This window comes from Drosophila arizonae, chromosome 4 (assembly GCF_054131065.1).
Source record: "Drosophila arizonae isolate 15081-1271.41 chromosome 4, UAZ_ARI_1.0, whole genome shotgun sequence".
Lineage (NCBI taxonomy): Eukaryota > Metazoa > Arthropoda > Insecta > Diptera > Drosophilidae > Drosophila > Drosophila arizonae.
The window spans coordinates 22,109,899-22,127,463 of NC_142924.1; the positions used below are offsets into that span (position 1 = coordinate 22,109,899).

At 41.1% G+C, this 17,565-nt stretch overlaps 6 protein-coding genes across 14 annotated transcripts in view; 3 read left to right on the top strand and 3 right to left on the bottom strand.

Moving 5' to 3' along the window:
- Window positions 1-120: 120 nt before the first annotated feature.
- LOC108613127 (peritrophin-44) lies at window positions 121-1,478 on the bottom strand. Its single transcript, XM_018006379.2, has 2 exons — window positions 1,326-1,478; window positions 121-1,201 (listed from the first exon to the last, which is right to left on the bottom strand). The coding sequence occupies exons 1-2, from the start codon at window positions 1,330-1,332 to the stop codon at window positions 204-206; spliced, it is 1,005 nt and encodes a 334-aa protein (XP_017861868.1). The 5' UTR covers window positions 1,333-1,478; the 3' UTR covers window positions 121-203.
- Window positions 1,479-3,259: 1,781 nt separating this feature from the next.
- On the top strand, window positions 3,260-4,903 carry LOC108613126 (peritrophin-44). Of its 2 annotated transcripts, none has more exons than XM_018006378.2 (2): window positions 3,260-3,396; window positions 3,768-4,903. In XM_018006378.2, the coding sequence occupies exons 1-2, from the start codon at window positions 3,390-3,392 to the stop codon at window positions 4,772-4,774; spliced, it is 1,014 nt and encodes a 337-aa protein (XP_017861867.1). In that variant the 5' UTR covers window positions 3,260-3,389; the 3' UTR covers window positions 4,775-4,903. The 2 variants fall into 2 exon arrangements, with proteins under 2 accessions (XP_017861867.1, XP_017861866.1); XM_018006377.2 differs by lacking the exon at window positions 3,260-3,396 and adding an exon at window positions 3,511-3,669.
- Window positions 4,904-5,413: 510 nt separating this feature from the next.
- On the top strand, window positions 5,414-6,791 carry LOC108613125 (peritrophin-44). Its single transcript, XM_018006376.2, has 2 exons — window positions 5,414-5,572; window positions 5,652-6,791. The coding sequence occupies exons 1-2, from the start codon at window positions 5,563-5,565 to the stop codon at window positions 6,722-6,724; spliced, it is 1,083 nt and encodes a 360-aa protein (XP_017861865.1). The 5' UTR covers window positions 5,414-5,562; the 3' UTR covers window positions 6,725-6,791.
- A 1,463-nt stretch (window positions 6,792-8,254) lies between these two features.
- LOC108612411 (peritrophin-48) lies at window positions 8,255-10,309 on the bottom strand. The gene is made up of 2 exons (XM_089467774.1): window positions 9,750-10,309; window positions 8,255-9,490 (listed from the first exon to the last, which is right to left on the bottom strand). Exons 1-2 carry the CDS (start codon window positions 9,877-9,879, stop codon window positions 8,427-8,429), a joined length of 1,194 nt encoding a protein of 397 aa, XP_089323900.1. The 5' UTR covers window positions 9,880-10,309; the 3' UTR covers window positions 8,255-8,426.
- A 1,149-nt stretch (window positions 10,310-11,458) lies between these two features.
- On the top strand, window positions 11,459-12,759 carry obst-F (obstructor-F). The gene is made up of 2 exons (XM_089467776.1): window positions 11,459-11,674; window positions 11,733-12,759. Exons 1-2 carry the CDS (start codon window positions 11,573-11,575, stop codon window positions 12,597-12,599), a joined length of 969 nt encoding a protein of 322 aa, XP_089323902.1. The 5' UTR covers window positions 11,459-11,572; the 3' UTR covers window positions 12,600-12,759.
- A 2,393-nt stretch (window positions 12,760-15,152) lies between these two features.
- Window positions 15,153-17,565, bottom strand: part of LOC108613117 (uncharacterized) — a 33,007-nt gene continuing 30,594 nt past the window's right edge. For 6 of the 8 annotated variants that reach the window (XM_089467765.1, XM_089467770.1, XM_089467768.1 and 3 more), the window contains one exon: window positions 15,153-17,514. In XM_089467765.1, the coding sequence (XP_089323891.1) occupies window positions 17,229-17,514 (286 nt within the window). In that variant the 3' untranslated portion in view covers window positions 15,153-17,228. The remainder of the gene's footprint in view (window positions 17,515-17,565) is intronic. The other 2 variants (XM_089467766.1, XM_089467767.1) reach the window with 1 other exon arrangement.

Here is a 17,565-nt window from a genome sequence, read left to right on the forward strand (position 1 = left end):
ATTATGCGATTATTTCTGCACTTCAAATATAACGGCACATGTGAATAAACAAAAAAGCAGTGCAACAATTCAATAACAGTTGAAATGCATAATTCATCTATAGCAAAAAATCTAACTGGCTTATTGTGGGTTAATAAACAATTTTTTTTTTTTTAATTTTATAAAATAAGAAATTTAAAATGTTGGAGAGTTAGGTACACGTTTTAGTCACGTCCGTCACAGCAGCCGTCGTAAATAATCTCACTGACGCAGGCTTGCACTCTCTCATCGAAGAAGTAATCCCAATGGCAAGTTTTCTCCGTAACTTCTACACCATCAACACATTCAATGTAGTTGTGGCAATCGTTACTGCTGCTGGTCACGAGCATCGTTCCGCGTCCTTCGCACCGGTTGTAAGTGCAAACCACTGAGGTGGGCTCGGCGCACATTTGCCTAGTGTCGTCATAGAAATAGCCCTCTGGACACTGGCCCCACAAGGGATCAACATCGTGAACAGCGCCGTAGTCACCGCAGTAAAAGTACCCACGGCAAGTAGCCCCGTCCGGCTGGAAACCCTTAAGGGGTTTAGATTTCGACAGGCATGCATCCTTCTTGGAATGTGCATTGCAAGCGACTAGGTTCTTAGCCTTGCAGGTTCCGCTCTCCACGTCAAAATACTGCGTTGAGGTGCAGGACTTGAGCGTGTGCTTTTTACTCTTACACTCGTAGTACTCGTTGCAATCAGTCTCTTGCCGGAACTTTGTTTTATCCGGCAGCAGCTCACATATATTGGCAACATCCACGCAAATTGAATCAGTTCCGTGCTGGCAGGATTGCGTTGTTTCATTGAAGTGCTGGGCGCCCTCGCAGTGGCCGGCCAAGGACTCTCCATTTCTACAGTAGAGATAACTGTGACAGTCAGTTGGATCGGCGACCCACATGCCGTCCAGGCCCTCGCACAGGTTGCCACAGTGCGCACTATTACTGGCCGTCGCCTTAACGCACTTCTGAGAGCTGGCGTCGAACACGAGGTCATCGGCGCATTTGTGCAGGATGCCGTTGCCATTTTTGCATTCAATGTACTCATTGCAGGAGGCGGGCTTCCGGATGTGGATGCCATTTTGGAACAGTCGACACATATCCTCAAAATTATACAGCGCTTGCAGGGGCTGAGGCAGGCACAGGGCAAGCAGGATCACCCCAATACCAAATCTCAATGACACTAAAAAACAATGGGAAATTAAACAATAGTATATGGTAATATTCGCGGGAACTGTACCAGCTGCAGATGGTACGCAGGTCGCGCAAAACACCTGCCAAATATAAATTTGATTTTTTTTGCTCACCTTGCATTGTCGATTGATTGGGAAATACCTTTCGTATTTCTGATTTCGATGTTGCTGCTCAAATTGTTAGTCTTTGACTAAATGGGGATTGGTGTTTGGAAATAATTTATATATGGAACAGAATGTCGCTGATACCTTACACCTAATACCTGATACCTACTACTTGATAACTGATTCTGCAACAAATTAGGGGTATATGTTCTCAGCGGTTCAAATCTTATCTTTGTTTTGCTAAAATTTGTGCAGCTATTGCCGAATGTAGCGCCAACAAAAATAGAGTTTTCCAAATAGGCATTTTATTGATTAAGGCTAAGGCAGCTTACTCCAAAGCATTTCAGCAGCAATAGGTAATAACCAGCTGGTCTCGGCACATAACAAAGTATTCTTCGCTCATAAATCCTTCAAACTGATAAACTGATTGCCAAACGCCGCGGCGTTCATTAACTCTATTGAAATTATTTTTAATGTGCGTAAGACAGACATAGTACATATAAATCTAAACTTTTATTTATTTTTTCACTTGTAAGGGTAAATGCATAAAATATTAAAATGTGGTATGGGAATATTTGTCAGGATCGCTCGACTTGAATATACCCTATACACTGAAATCGTACAATATATACTTATAATTAATCAAAGCTATTGAATAACACATTTCTGAAATTCATTTGCTGAATAATAATAATAATAATAATAAAGTAAAATCCTGTTGGCCTATATTCTGCATATGAATTATTTAGAAAGATATAATATGCTAAATAATACGATAGAGAAAAAATTGACTGAATGGGAGAGAGGTAGAAATAATGATGATAGACAAAGAGCGACAGTTGGTAAATGAGAGCCAATAGTAAAAACCCTTAGAAGTGGAAAATTTTTATCGAAGGAACAGATAAATGAAGGAAATATCAGATATGAGTGAAAATACAGAGTTTTAGTACACTAATACAGAGACATATTGATAAAAAATAGGGCAAAATATTTGTGAAAACAGTTACTCCGCAAGAATGCGAAATTGTAAAGAAAGAAATTATTTCCGGGTTGTCCAATCTCCAGTTTATGGCGAATCTCCCGTTTAAGCATTTCAGATCTTTCTATTGAAGCTATGTTAGCCTTCAAGAAGAAATTCTGTGAAGAGGGATGGAAGATGACATAACTTGCCCTTCGGAGTAATACATATTTCTGTGGGTGTCTTAATTCGGTCTACCCATTTCATTATGAAGAGGATATTATGTATATTATAATTGTTCAACTGCCATATTACAGAGTCCTTGATAATACGGCAATATCAAGAAAGTATATTGCAAGTATTTTTTTGGACCGAAGAATAGATGACTGAAAATACCTAACAGCTTAATGCCTAAAAGTATATTATAGAAATAATCCATATGCATTAATTACCAACTACGAATTACCAATTAAGGCTGTTCGCCTGTTCAGCCTTAAGCTCTGAAGATAACTAAATTTTGAATAGGAAAAAATGAGAAGTAAAAGTTAAAATATGTGCCACATATAAAGGAAATAATTATCCAACCAATATTTCTTATAAATATACCCAAAATACCAAAAAAAAAAAAAACTCGCTCAAAAGTATGCATTTCATTAAAAATGACTTTTTTAAAAACGAATAAAATAAAAAATAAAAATAAAAAAAATAAAAACACAATCCCTTTAAGATGATTTCGTAGAACGCATTTCAACGGAAATGGTATTGTTCGTAAACGTTGTTAATGATATGGAACGACACAATGACAGGCTCGATACGATTAGTTGACGAGTAACGCAGTTAGCTGAAGACGACGATCAATAATTGGAATGTCATTGAATTAAAAAATAATTACACACATAAACAGTTGTCCACAAGAAATTGATAATCCGGACGTCACTTGACGATTGACGATAACAAAGATGATAAATCGAACCGCGGGTAAAATAACTCAATTACGTTCGATCGGGCTGGGTAATATGATTGGAGAATGTTCGCATATAAAGCCATTCGGTAGAAATCTCAGCCCCATTGCTACTTTCTGCTACACTGAATAGAGAAAAGGGAAAATTGAGAATATGTTAGGTGAGGCAAAGCATTATCGCATTTTAATTATGGTATTTTTCAATGTGTTTCAGTTGCGGGTAAGCTTATCTGCAAAAGTGCGAACAGTTTTAATTAAACGCACCCAGATAGGCTATTAGACGGAGCTGGCAGGCTTGGCTCTCTATATAAAGCCTATCGTGCGATTGGTAGGCTTAGTATTGAGTTGGTGTGCTCCTATAGCATACACGGCTATCTAATAAGTCAACTATAACCGAACCCAACCGAACCGAACCGAACCCAACGCGATGACTGGTAGGCCTGTGATACTAAATTACTAAAAATACCAAAAATACCAAAATGGATACCAGCAAAAGGATTGGGAATTAATCAGAACGCTTTCCATTTTGCAGCTTTCCACTTGAAGGCAACTGTTCTGGCGACGGCCTGCCTAATGCTGGCCAGCCAGTCCGCTGGCTATACGATGCAGGAAATGTGTGCGCAATGGTCGGGCAGTGGATATATTGGCAATCCCGCAGATTGCAACAGCTGGGGCTACTGCAAGGGCCAGCAGCTTATAGGCTATGGCACCTGTGACAAAGATCTCGTTTACGATTCGCTCACACAGACTTGTCAGCCAGCATCCACCACGAAGTGTTCGACCAGCGCCCAGAAGACATGCAGCGCACTGAAGACAGCTGGATTCGTGGCCGATCCCAACGATTGCAGCAAGTATACGTATTGCTTTGGCGATGGCACCTCCAAGACAGTGTCGTGCCCAGCTGGTCAAACGTATGCCGCCAACAACAACTCGTGCGTGTGGGGCCCAACATGCCCACAGAACTCCATCTGCCGTTTCATGCCCGACAATATCTTTGTTGGCGATCCGAACAATTGTGGCCAGTTTCTGCACTGCGTCAATGGGTACGGAAAGTGGGGCAAATGCACAAAGGGACAATATAACGCTGCCACCGGATACTGTCAAGAATCCTATTCATGCTCCGACGACGACACTAGTAACAACAGTAACAACAATGGTAACCCAAATCTTCCACCTTCCAAGATAACAAACTGCACCGATACGCAGGATTTTATTGCTGATGGTGCGACTTGCTACGGTTACTACTTCTGCAATAAAACTACAAATGGTGTTTGGGGCTCATGTCCGTTAGGTTTGGAATTTAATGCAGCGACAGAAAAATGCGTTTCTCCCGCTAGTTTATCTTGTACTGGTAACCGTTGTGCAAATACCAATTTGACATACGCCGTTGTTGCTGATACAAATTGCACGGAGTACACATACTGTCCGACTGGTGCCAAAAGCTACTGTAATCCGGAGTATCCCTACCTCGACGAGATAAGCGGGCAGTGTGTGCCCAAAAAGCCAAAGTACCCTGTTTGTGGACCCCAGGAAACATAAAAAGAAAGCTATTTTACAAAAACGGACAAAATGGATGATAATATCTTAATGACTGTAGTGGCTTCATATTCAAACATTGCTAAAGTCAATTGCACATAAATAAATAAATCAGTTAATCTAGCACTCTGACCTAAGTATTTTCATATTTTTGAAATTTGACAGGAATATCAATTTCGGGAACTTTGGTTGAATCCAAGTAGTGGATGGATACGATTAGATAAGATGCCTTTGTCAGGCCATAAAGGCCATGTCTCGAATATTCTAGTCAACTCGTCGAGGCCAGAAATCGCTCAATGATTCAATTTGACTATTGTATGGAATTTTTCATTCAATTCAGAACCGATCGAGGGTTGATGGCATGGCCACCGAAGCAGCGAAACAACGAAACATAAAACACCGAAAAAGCGAATCACCGAATCACCGAAATAGCGAAACCCGAAAAACCCGAACAATCGAACCGCCGAGTCACCAATGGGCCATGTTATTGCCGTGTAATTTACATGCTGTGCGCTATCAGATGCGAGTGCTATCGCGCACATTGATATCTGATATCAGAGACAGGCAAAGACATTGACATCGACATTGCCTTCCTTGGGCCTGTGCATTTCCAAAATTGATTTTTTCGCTAAACGGCAATGAATGAAAGAATGAAGCTTTGCATATTTAAGCAGGTGCCGATCGGTGCCAGCGCATCAGTCAAGTTGTTGAGCTGCAGGCGGAGCTAGCGATCGCAACAATTTAAGGATACCGATAACTATCGCCGATAACCAACGATAACCGAGAACAGCATGAAGCAAGGTAATCCCTCACTCTCTCTCTCTCTCTCTCTGTCTCTTTGATTGAAATCGATTCACATTGCTAATGCCGTTAATTGTAGCTAGAGGAGTCCTGCCCCTGCTTGTGCTTGCCGTGGTCGCCCTGGCCAGTGGCAGCAAACTAGCCGACTTCGAGTCTCTCTCGATAAGTGAGATGTGCGAGCTGCTGCCCACGGATACTAGCTTCCTGCGGCCAAATACGTGCAACTATTGGGTGCACTGTCCGAGCTATACCACCGCATTGGAGGAGGGCACCTGCGCCACGGGACTCAGCTATAACAAGGAGAGGGGCCGTTGCACCGTCGCTGAAAATGTCGATTGCCCCTACGAGACGACTGCAATGAACATCAACACCATTGTCAATGCCTGTGCTAACGAAACGGATGGCACCTTCCTGCCGGATTCCACAAGCCACAATTGCCAGGGCTATCTGCTCTGCAAGGGGCGCCGTGAGGTCAAGGCCAACTGTCCCAAAGAGCTGATCTTCAATCCAAGATCCCGCTCTTGTGTCTACCCCACCCAGTACAGTTGCCCGGGCAGCAGTCAAAAAACCAAATCCCCGGTCTGTCGCTCCCTGTCTAACAACACTCGCCTAGCCAATGAGCAGCATTGCCATAAGTACTACGTCTGCATCAACGACGTGCTCTATGAGCGCGAATGTGCCGCTCATAAGGCATACGATGTCACCCTCGGCCAGTGCGTGCCCGCAGTCAATGCCACGTGCTATGCCACCGCAGCGCTGCCCCCGCCAGAGAATACCTTCTGCCTGGTTAACGGCACAGCGCGCCAGGGCTACTTTGCGGACGACGAGTCGTGCAGCCACTACTACATCTGCAAGGCTCCCACGAATGGCAAGCACGACACGAATCCCCAACATCTGCGTTGCCCTCTGGGCTTGTACTTCGACTACGAGAAGCTCTCCTGCCGCGATCGTGTCAATGTTCGCTGCCCGCTGGACCGTTGCGTCGATACCACCTTGACCTATGTCAATGTACTGGGCAACTGTCAGTCCTATGCACGCTGCTCGAACGGAGTCACCGTCAGCACTGGCCATTGCCCCACCGATTACTTCTTTGACGAACGCAACCAGGGATGCACGCCCGTTAACCCCAACTATGTCGCATGCGCGGCCTGATCCTGTCTTCAGATTATAATTCTATTTGCAACTTATTAAATTAGACCTCAATTTGGTGGAAGTCAAAGAGCATTGCATATTCCTTTAGTTCTATTCATTCATATGTATGTATGTATGTACATATATGTATATATTAAAATTCGAAGGTCCGATTGTAGTTCCCATGTCGAAATATTCAAGTTAAACAAGTACAAGTTTTCTTTAGAACTATAAAACTATCTTTGAGAGAAGATTCTGCATATAAACTGCGTTATCAGGCAGTCAGAAATAAATGTGATATTTTCGACGAATTCGAGAACTCAAATACGAATACCGTGTACGACACATACTTGATGCCTGCTAATTAATACAGACGAGCACTGATAGCATGCAGGTGCTTGTAGCAACTAACTGGTAGTAAGAGTCACTGTACTGGTACAGATAAAAGGCAAGGTGAGGTGAGAGCAGCGCTATCACGAAAACAAACTGCCGAAATATCTCATATACAAGGTTTCGGATCTCACCTTTGAGGCATCTCGTAAATAATTTTGCTACCGCTCATCGCACGGACAATTCTATGAGCGGTTCGAGCTAAACAAATTGCAAGCCGAACAAGTAGAACAACTCTACAGCCTCTTTGAAATTATTCACTACGAATGTGCTAGCAAGAATGCGCTAGTTGCAACTGCCCGACTAGGAGATACCCTCTCTTTGGGCTTTACTAACGGAAATTAATTCCTTCACTAATCATCTGCTTAGGGCAGATTCTAATGAAGGTTTTTGGTCCTGATGACACCCAAATATGTGTATTTACCAAAATCTCTATTTTTCGAATTACTTTTTCTGCGAATCTCGTAAATAGAAATTCTCTATACTATTAATTCCTTCACAGTAAATATGAATTCTCCAGCTTTAATATTACATTTTTATGATAATAAGGAAAAAAGTACATTAATAATCTTATACTCTGTAACTTAATATACTAAGTATTAAATATTAAGTATTTCAAATTTTACAACATATAACATTTAAAGTCTCTAGACTAGCTTCCTGTGCTATGAGCACATGACTAGATCGACTCAGCTCGTCGTCTTGATCTAGGATATATAGATTATCTATCTATAAAGCCTCCCACTGCCTAATACATACATATTTACAGATATATAGCTATCACTCGACTGTATGTTTATCATATTGAACGGGTTAATAGAAAATATTTTTGAAATTTAATATTTATGAGTATACACAAAATATCAAGTATACGACGGCGAGTACGCTTTCTGCTTAACAATCTACAAATATATATTATTTTGAAATGACGTAATATTTGATTATCAATGTTTATATTTAATATTAACAGTATAAAAGTTTTAGTGAAATTGAAGAATCTGAATCCATTCTAGTCTCTAATCATTTCTGGATCTACGAGCTAACATCTAAGACAATGGTCAAACAGTTTTAAAACAAGTGCTTATCAAGGTGACTTGCACCTTATATTTTTATATAAATACACATGCATATACATATATCAAATTGTAAATCCCATAAATATTAAATCATATCACATTTATATTGTGGGCATTGCCTTCAGAGCCCACACGATTTGTGAGCAAAAAATAAACTTATCAAAGTCCATGGTGAGTAAATAAATAAATGACGCTATGCTTATGAAATTGACGACTTTGTGATATGGTATTGGGATATACCACTGTGTGCGTGCTTTTCAGGTGGCTATTGTTGAGTCTTCATCCATCATTGCCGCATTTGTTGTGGATTGGGTTGATATCGCACAGGCTACATAAGATATGATCTGGTCGGTGCAGCGCTGGGTCTGCTCGTCGAAGTAATCGCCATTTGGGCAGGTGCCCTCGCCAATTTTGACGCCGTCTTGACAAATGGCATAGCCCGTGCATCCGTCATCCGATTCGTTGGCCAGTTCGATGGCCGTATAGCCCAGGCCGACGCATCGGTTGTACTCGCACTTGATGTTCGATCGGGGCACGCAGGCTCCGCCAGCGCGGGCCGTGAAGAAGCGACCGTCATCGCAGTCGCCGTGCTGGAGCAGCATTTGACCATCGGCACCCTCCCTACAATAGTAGTAGCCATTGCAGCTGCTGTCGTCGGAGATGAAGACGCCTGCCTTGGGGCAAGTGTCCGGCCCCGCTGTCAGTGGAGGGGGCTCTGTGATAGCGCACTCCACATTCTGGGGGTAGTCACAGTCGCCCTTTTCGGCGTTGAAGTAGAAGGTGCCTGGGCAGGTGTCTTGGATCACTTCGCCCTTCCAGCACATCTCGTAGCCATTGCAATTGAGCTGGTCCTTGATGAAGACGCCATCGGGCAGAATGTTGCAATAGCTGTCGGGATCCATTTTGGCCACGCACGGAAAATCACGTATGCAGGACTCAGTGCCCGGATTGTAGTTCAGTCCGGGGTTGCAGACGCCACGCTTACCCACGCCATCTGCACAATAGTAATAGCCATTGCAAGAGTACGGATCGGGGGCGAAGCCATTCGGCTCTGCCGCGCATGGATCGCTGGAGATGCACTTGATATCAGTGGACGGCACGCAATCCTCACTCTCCCTATCATAGAAGAGACCGTTGTCGCAGGTGCCGCTCACGGGCTTGCCATCCACGCACTGTATCCAGGCATTGCAGGTGCGCGGATCATTCATCTTCGTGCCATCGACGACCAAAGTGCAAATGACTTCCGGATCAAAAGTGGCTGCGACACTTGGCACTAACACAAGGCCAACGCCAAGGACGAGTAGGTAGAATACACTTCTATCTGCAAAGTATATAGCTTAGATTAGAACTCTCGAAATGCCATTCAAGTAAATGGTTCCTATAAGAGGAGTACTAGATAGGTCTGAGTATTCCAGAAAGAAGTACTGTCCGCAATAATAGGACTAGAAAATGGGTCACTTTATGGGAATAGACAAGTCTTCCTTGATGAGGTCTACATTATTTTGTTCGTATCATATGCACACAGTATTCATTCCATTTTAAATAAATTTATATACTCAATTATCAAATAGTTTACGCACTCATATTTTGTGGTATGTAAAGAGAAGCGGAGGAGCAACTTGACCGGGCTAAGACAACGACTAACTGAGCAGCAGGCCATCCGCCTATTAAATATAGCTTGTCACGCTGTGTGTATGATACGGGGCTCATAATTTTTGGAGCATTAGAACAGAGCCGAATGTGTCGCAATATGTTAAAATTAAATACATATTTTTATCAACAGACTTAGTCAATTGATAAATTGGGAAAGACCGCATGCGTTCGATAGCTAGCGCCATTCGGGAATTGTTTAAAAATACTTTAAAGACAACATCAGGCACTTAAATCATCATCCAAAACAAATCAATGATCGACTGTCGCTATCTACATACAAAATTGAGTAATTTGAGGGATTCCTTTAAATCAATATTGTATTTATTGCTTCGATAATTATTGATTGCCTTACTTTCTATAAATATTGTACTGGAATCATTAACACTTAAGCCAGCAATTATTTGAAAAAGAATCGCAAACACTATTTATAACATTTATTTATTTATATATTTTTATTTATTTTTTTAAGCGGTATATATTATATCAATAGCAATGTTTAGTAATATAGCAAGAACATAACTAATATTAAAAAAAAATAAAATTATTTATTTATATGATTTTTTATGATTGATTAGACTTTATTTGTTTATTAATAATTGTGTTCATTCTTATCGAACTTTAAGCACAGTTTGAGAACATGGGCATAGTTTTGTGTGTTATATGATTATATGATTATGTTCATATGTGATATATTGTATATATAGCTTGATAAATACATAATATATAACAGAGTGACATTATAAGTTTCCTATCCTTTAAAAGGCTTTCAGGTGCACAATAAGAGTGTTGAGAGCATACTATGGTGTCTAATCATGTAGGATTAACTCATAGCGGATCCCTGGGCAACCATCAACATGGAAGCCCATTTTTTCGATTTTAAAAACTCTTTAATTTTTCATTTCTCCTACAATGGAGGGCATCAGGCAAATGCTTATTCTACCTACTTGTTAACCCGACCCTGAATGTGCCTTCCAATCTGCTTGGTGTCTGAGTGCAGATTCAGGACCATTTTTTAGTTATTCGCCAAAAATGAACACCTTATAGCCCGATCGGAAATACGCAGTGTAGTTGGCATAGATTGTTCATGTGCCTCTGATCAGACCGTAAGCTTAGCATGCTTTGGCAGCATTTTCCGTTTCAACTACCTTCGCGTTGCATCTTTTTTAAAAGTATATAAAGATAGCGCTGCATTTGGACCTGTGGATCAATACAATACCATCCAAGCAATAAATGAATAGTTTAATCGAAATTTCAGCGATAATGAGATCCTTGAGTTTATTTGTACACGAGCTGTATAATCATTTACACCTGTATAAAAGATTTTTCACCTACATGATGAATCATTGATTATGATTACAGTGAATGTAGAATCATAGTACATTATCAACAAGAACCGGCCGCACATTGTATAAAGAATAGAGTTATAATGTCGAAATTTATAAGACTCCCCGCTGCTGCCTAAGAGTATACTACATGTTCGAGGCTTGAGGATGATTCATTCCTATGAAATTTGCGTCTCTTGTTATTCAGTGTTTCTTTCTTTATCGCATATTTAACCTCTGGCGCGACAAGTGCTCAAAAATAGGTTTTCATGTTCCAATTAGTGTACGCATAGTACTCTTTAATGGCTGCACCCAGCGGACGCTGGGTGTGGGAACCCGGCCTTATATAAGGCTCGACCACGAGGTAATCATCAATTGTTTTTCTCAAAGTGTGTGAAATCAATAACAAACATCGCTAAGAACGTCGCATGGAAATACGCATGCATTTTGCATTGCTTGTGGGCATCTGTCTCGGGGTGTCCCAAGCCGCTGAGCAGCCGATTCACCAGGAACTCGCAGATCTGAGCCATGTAAGTGCCGGAGTTGCGTGCAAGGGAATGGCTGACTTATCAATGGGGTTCTTTCCAGATTTGCGAGGGACGTGCGGATGGCCATTTGGTAGCCCATCCGCTGGATTGCAGTGCGTACTTTGCCTGCCACAAGGTGACCACGCTCTTCTACTGCGACCAGGGCCTACATTTCGACCCGATTGAGTCCGTGTGCGATTTTCCAGAAAAGGTGAATTGCACTCCAGCGGATAGCATTGCCACCGTCACTACCTCCACGCCTGGGCTGGCGAATGTCGACTACAATTGGTGGCTGGGCCGGCCTCAGCCGGTCTTTGTGGCCGTCGATGTGGCAACCGGCCTGGCCGTGAGCCCCATGGACCGCTACGACCCGGAGCACATCGAGTGCCGGCACTTTGGCGCCTACTTTCTGCCCCACCCCACCAGCTGCCAGCTGTACTTCATTTGCGCCTACGGCCATCTGCACCGGCACCAGTGCGGACGTGGCACGCACTGGAACTACAGGAGCTCCGAGTGCCAGCTGAGTAGCGTCGCTGAGTGCTATGCCAACAGCCGTAATCCAGCTCTGGCTTCTACTCAGAAACCAACCGCGACGCCTGGCCAAGTCACAGTGTGCTACATTGTAAACGTCAGCAGCAGCAGCAGTAGCAGCAGCAGCAGCAGCACTATGCCCAGCTTGCCCAGTTTGCCCAGCGAACGGGAGCCGACAACAGTTGCCGTCGCACCAACTCCGCCAAGTGTGGCACACAGCACCTTGAAGTGCCCCTCGGAGCGCCAGAGCTATCTGCCGCATCCCGATGACTGTGGCAAGTACTACATTTGCATTGCGGGCATGCCGGTGCTCACCGCCTGTCCGAAGGGCCTCTACTGGGACCAGAGGGCTGGCTACTGTGACCAGGCCAAGAATGTCAAGTGCTTTCAGAACTAGCAAATAAATGCGTCCAAGAGCTATAAGCGTCCGTCTTGAACTGTTGACCGAAGTCTACCTTAGCGAACAGTCCAGTACTTGATAGGTCTTTCCCCTGCAGTCTATGCATTCGATGTTTCCGATACCTAATAAAATGAATCATCCATTCGATTACACTTTATTTGAACTCGTCTCAATAATAGGCTAATGCATTTCCTACAAAATCCTTGCCATAGTCAGCCGCTGCCATATCTCGCGTCGCTTTTGTATAGTCTCCGGAGTTTCCACCTCTGGCTGCGTCTGCTGCCAGTGAAAATCCGAGAAGCTGGCCTTGACACGCTGCCAGAATGTCACGGAACTGTTCTCCGGATGCGACTCGCTCACAAATCCCAACGCAATGCCAACTCCGCAAAGCCAGAGCAGCAGAGCACACGTAAGGCGAGGACTGAAGGATTTCGATACACTCATTCTTGTCGCTGGATTTGTACTGACAGATGACTACAGCGCGTTGTGGGTTTCTTGTTTATCAAGCTATCATATCAAATAAATACATAAATCGTATCCAAGTCAAGCTGCTTATCAAATGGCAATTGCTTTACAACGGATGATAAGCTATCTTAACTGCAACTCTTACAAACGAGACAACTTTTTTCGTAACTATAATGAAATAGACTTGGATAAATATATATATCATAGCTAAGGTTACCTCGTCGCTCTAAGAACCAAACGTCTCAGACTTATTGAGAGAATGAATGTAGGTCCAAGGCTCCGTACTTACGATTTACAAATTTCTTTAGCAAACTCAAGTGCTCAACTGCTTTGAGAATTGTCAAGCAGCTGGACAACGTTGCTTATTAAACCATTAAAAGATTCCAAAACAGCTGCTCACCAGAGGAGCAAGCGGGCAAGTCGACTCTGGCTCTCGTTGCGGCCTCAGCTTTGATAAATGATGTCCTCCGCGTGCTTTATCGCATGTCCTTCACTCGGCTAGCCAGTGCAATTATTTATATTCTTAAAGTCAACATTTCATTTCAATTGAGAATACAGTAAGAGTGTGCGAGTCGGCAGTGCCCGACTAGGAGATGCCCTAGTCTATATCACAAACCATATTTTGCAAGAGATTAGATCTGAATACAGACCGTCAGATAGGCAGACGATGGGGGCTGTTGATGCTGATAATGAAACACAATCACTTGATGATATCAGCCACGCCTCCTCCTCTGCGAGTCGCAGACACTTTAAACAAACACTGAACTCCAATTATCAATTAGGTCAGAGCACAAATTTAAAACGGATCAAATCAACGGCATACTATATATACGGAGTTGCTAATTATATAACACGGTTCATTTAACATAATTAGCAATCAGTTTTTATCTGTGATATTGTAGGACAACTAAGAAAACTCTGCACGGCAATGCCGACTTGAAAATACTCTGCCTATACCCTGAAGAACTTATTTGATTTACATTAAGTTTAGGTTTAAGGGATGAACCAAGGATGAGCCAATCATAAGTGCATAGGGCAATCTTCTAGTGTTGCAAAGTGGAGAGAGAGTTGACCGAGGCCGTAGCGGAGAGGCAGTGCTTGAATTATATTAATTAATTAATTAATTAATATATCTATGGGTTAAACCAAGCCTTCTACTGGCTGATATATTTACATTAGTGTTCAGGATTTATCTGAATTTATTCTGAGATCAATTATGATAAAAATAATCCTGAATCCCATCCAAGAAGTAAATTAGAATTAAACAAGTAAGAAAGCTCCAGTCGAGACTGCTCGACTAGGAGATACCCTGAACCCTCTAAGCTGATATTCTAATCATTCTGCACTTCTTTTATGCACACATAAATACAGATGCATCCACACGCACGCATATGCCTGCGCTCTGCTAACTGCGCAGTAAGCAGCGACTGCGCTTGGGCTGCGCTGCAATGTGGGCAATATGATGAGAATTTATTTGTTGAATAACTTCTTTTGTAGACATACGATCTTAATGAAACTTTTAGGGCGTAATCATATGGTAAATATGTGTGTACATTCCAAAGCTCAAGTCTCTAGTACTTGAAATGCGTCTTTTACAAATTGGGGGTGAGGGGGGCGTGGTATCCAAAATCTGTAAATTACAAAATCTTTGTACCGATTAACTTTATATACAACGCAAATTTGAAGACTCCAGGTCTAAAAATGTTCAAATTAGGCCAAAAAAACAAAATCAATTTTTCGATTATTCTCGATAAAAAAGTTATCGGACGATTTATCGAAAAAATAAAGCAAACTCGTACTGCGTATGGTACTCACGAGTATGCATGCCAAATTTCAGCTCTCTAGCTCTTGTAACTTCTGAGATCGACGCACTCATACGGACGGACTGACGGACGGACAGACGGACAGGGCTATATCGACTCAGCTCGTCACGCTGATCAAGAATATATATACTTTGTGGGGTCTGCCACGCCTCCTTCTGCCCGTTACATACTTTTTCACAAAACCATTATACCCTGATTTCCCATTTTCAATGGGTTCAGGGTATAATAAAATTTAAACTACGATTAAAAGACGCAAAAAATGAAAACTTTTGCTTTGTTGTTGTTTAATTCATAAATTCTTTAACATTTTATACATATGTATGTAAATATTACTAATTTACTGGTGTAAATAAAGCTATTTTGTATTACGCTCTTTACTATGATTAGTTATTGTATTTTGTAATGAATACATACGTATGTAAATATAGTAGTGTGTCTGTGTGTGTGTTTGTTTATGTAAAGGTAGGTAGATTGCGTCTTGGATGCATCTTTTGCAAAAAGCATTCAAGCTTGAGTTATGCCTGATAATATTTATAGAATCTAATCAAATAATTATATATGGATTGAAATACCCACTATATATATGTATATGTATGTGTGTAAGTCGCAATTTTAGAGTGCGGACTGGCCATGATATTTGACTCTATAATAATATATAATAGAATGTACTATTTTAAAACACATTTTCAATTGCACACTAAATAATACTGTGGGAATAGCTTTTTGTGTTCCACATAAATATATCTATACATATTTATATATCAAATTAAAATACGTATTTAAAATACAATTGAATTGTTTATTAAATAATATTCTAATATTTAAGGTGTATCCTTTTTGATTAGTAACTATGTATATGTATGTATATATATATATATAAACTCATATATTTGTGGATATATTTGTAGGTGAGTGTATACATTTTTCGTAATATTTATACAAGTAAAAGTTGTTCCTTGTTCTATTTTGTGTACAATTGTTAAGTACCGTTTCATGTTCAGAAATTTTGATTTAGGCATAAACTATTGTTTGCTGTTAGCCCCAATGATATCTTAAGTATTATATATAGTCTAAATCTGTAATACCGCATATAAATATATAGATTTATGCATGAATGTATATACTAGATGCCCGATTTAATTCAAATTTTGTGGAATCATTTTGAATGGCAGGAAGAACGTTTATCATTCCTTAGGCACTACATATTCTATTCCAAGCAATTCTCTAGTACAAATACAAACAAAGAAAAAAGTAGACCATTATTATTTACATTATCAAAACTAGAGTGTGTTAAAACCTTCATGAAGTTATTTTTTGTACATTTTCTTTTTTGATGTTAAATTTGTATATAAGTTATCACATATTTTTGTGTCCAAAAGATATTGAAACTTATTTCAAATCGTTGTTTAAATCGCTGTACTAAATTGCAGGCAAATGAAAAAGCATAACGAACATCCCACTCGATGTCAAGTTGTTGGGGTATGCAAGATAACGGGAATAATTTAATAGGATCTGTCATACGTAATTCTAATTAATATTTGATATTTCAACAATGTAAATAGATGTTTTCTGTGAGCCCGCTCTGCTTTAAGTACGTTCTACACTGCCTATAGCGAGCCAACTCCACAGAAACTCTATTATAAAAGATATGTCACAACTCACTTCTCATCAGGACAAACTAACGGGTTACATTCAAGAAAGAAAGAAACAAAGTGGGAAACTGATTAGAGGCATGATTTTATCTGAAAATATAACTACATAGTTATTTACTGTTGATAGATTATGAAATAAGAAAACGAATAGGGCGAAAAACTAATAATAGAGTATATTTTCGTTAGCTTTATCAACAGAATATAGGAAATTATAGGAAAAATGGGGCCAAAAGAATATCTACTTTAAATTATGGTTACTATCTTTAACAATATGCTTCTACAGTTGCTTAAATGTTTTTGTAAAGATTTATAAACATGCTTACATACATATTTGTGTATTTATTGATTAAAGATATTTTTACTAGCATTTCATAATTATTTCTTTTCCATGGAAGAATGTAATCGTATAACTGTTTAATATGATTATAGTGTATGCATATGCCGACTTAAATATGGATAGACAATGGGAATGGTAGCATAGCACTTAGATGGAATGTTGATTATATTTGTATCGTATTTGGACCCAAAGGTGCAGTATTAGCGATTATGTACATTGACCGACTCTATTCAAGGAATCGCCGATGAGTACGGAGTACGGAGTACAGAGTACTGCTTCTCTTGCTGATTTCCATGATCTAAAGCTAAGCTAATCTCTCAATCAGTTGGCTGTTGGCCAGTTGTCTGCATTAGACGTCCGTTTCATTGCTTAAATTCCGCTGGAGGTCCAAGTTGCTTTGATTGGTCGTTTGCAGGGGCAGCTGGTGCGATATCTGTTTCTGCAGGAGCCTGGGATCAACATTGCAGGCGTTGGTGGTGCTGGGCGAATGTTGCTGCGATCGCGGGCTGGGCGGCGTGGGCGTGGCTGGTATCTGATGCCAATTAATACTGTTCTGCGATGTGATGTTGCGGGTCTTCAGCAGTGGTGGGTTCTTCGTGGACGTGGAGAATGCCATGCCCCGTTTCAGCGGCACTCTAGAGACACGAACGAACAGGTACGCATTTAGGTGGTGGAATGCATTAGGA

Excerpts from the sequence above, each read along its gene's own strand:
- LOC108612411 (XM_089467774.1), bottom strand. The coding sequence starts at position 9,879 with ATGAGCCCCGTATCATACACACAGCGTGACAAGCTATATTTAATAGGC. Across the intron at positions 9,491-9,749 it reads TTACATACCACAAAATATGA|ATAGAAGTGTATTCTACCTA; the intron begins GTGCGTAAACTA and ends TATACTTTGCAG.
- obst-F (XM_089467776.1), top strand. The coding sequence starts at position 11,573 with ATGGAAATACGCATGCATTTTGCATTGCTTGTGGGCATCTGTCTCGGG. Across the intron at positions 11,675-11,732 it reads AACTCGCAGATCTGAGCCAT|ATTTGCGAGGGACGTGCGGA; the intron begins GTAAGTGCCGGA and ends GGTTCTTTCCAG.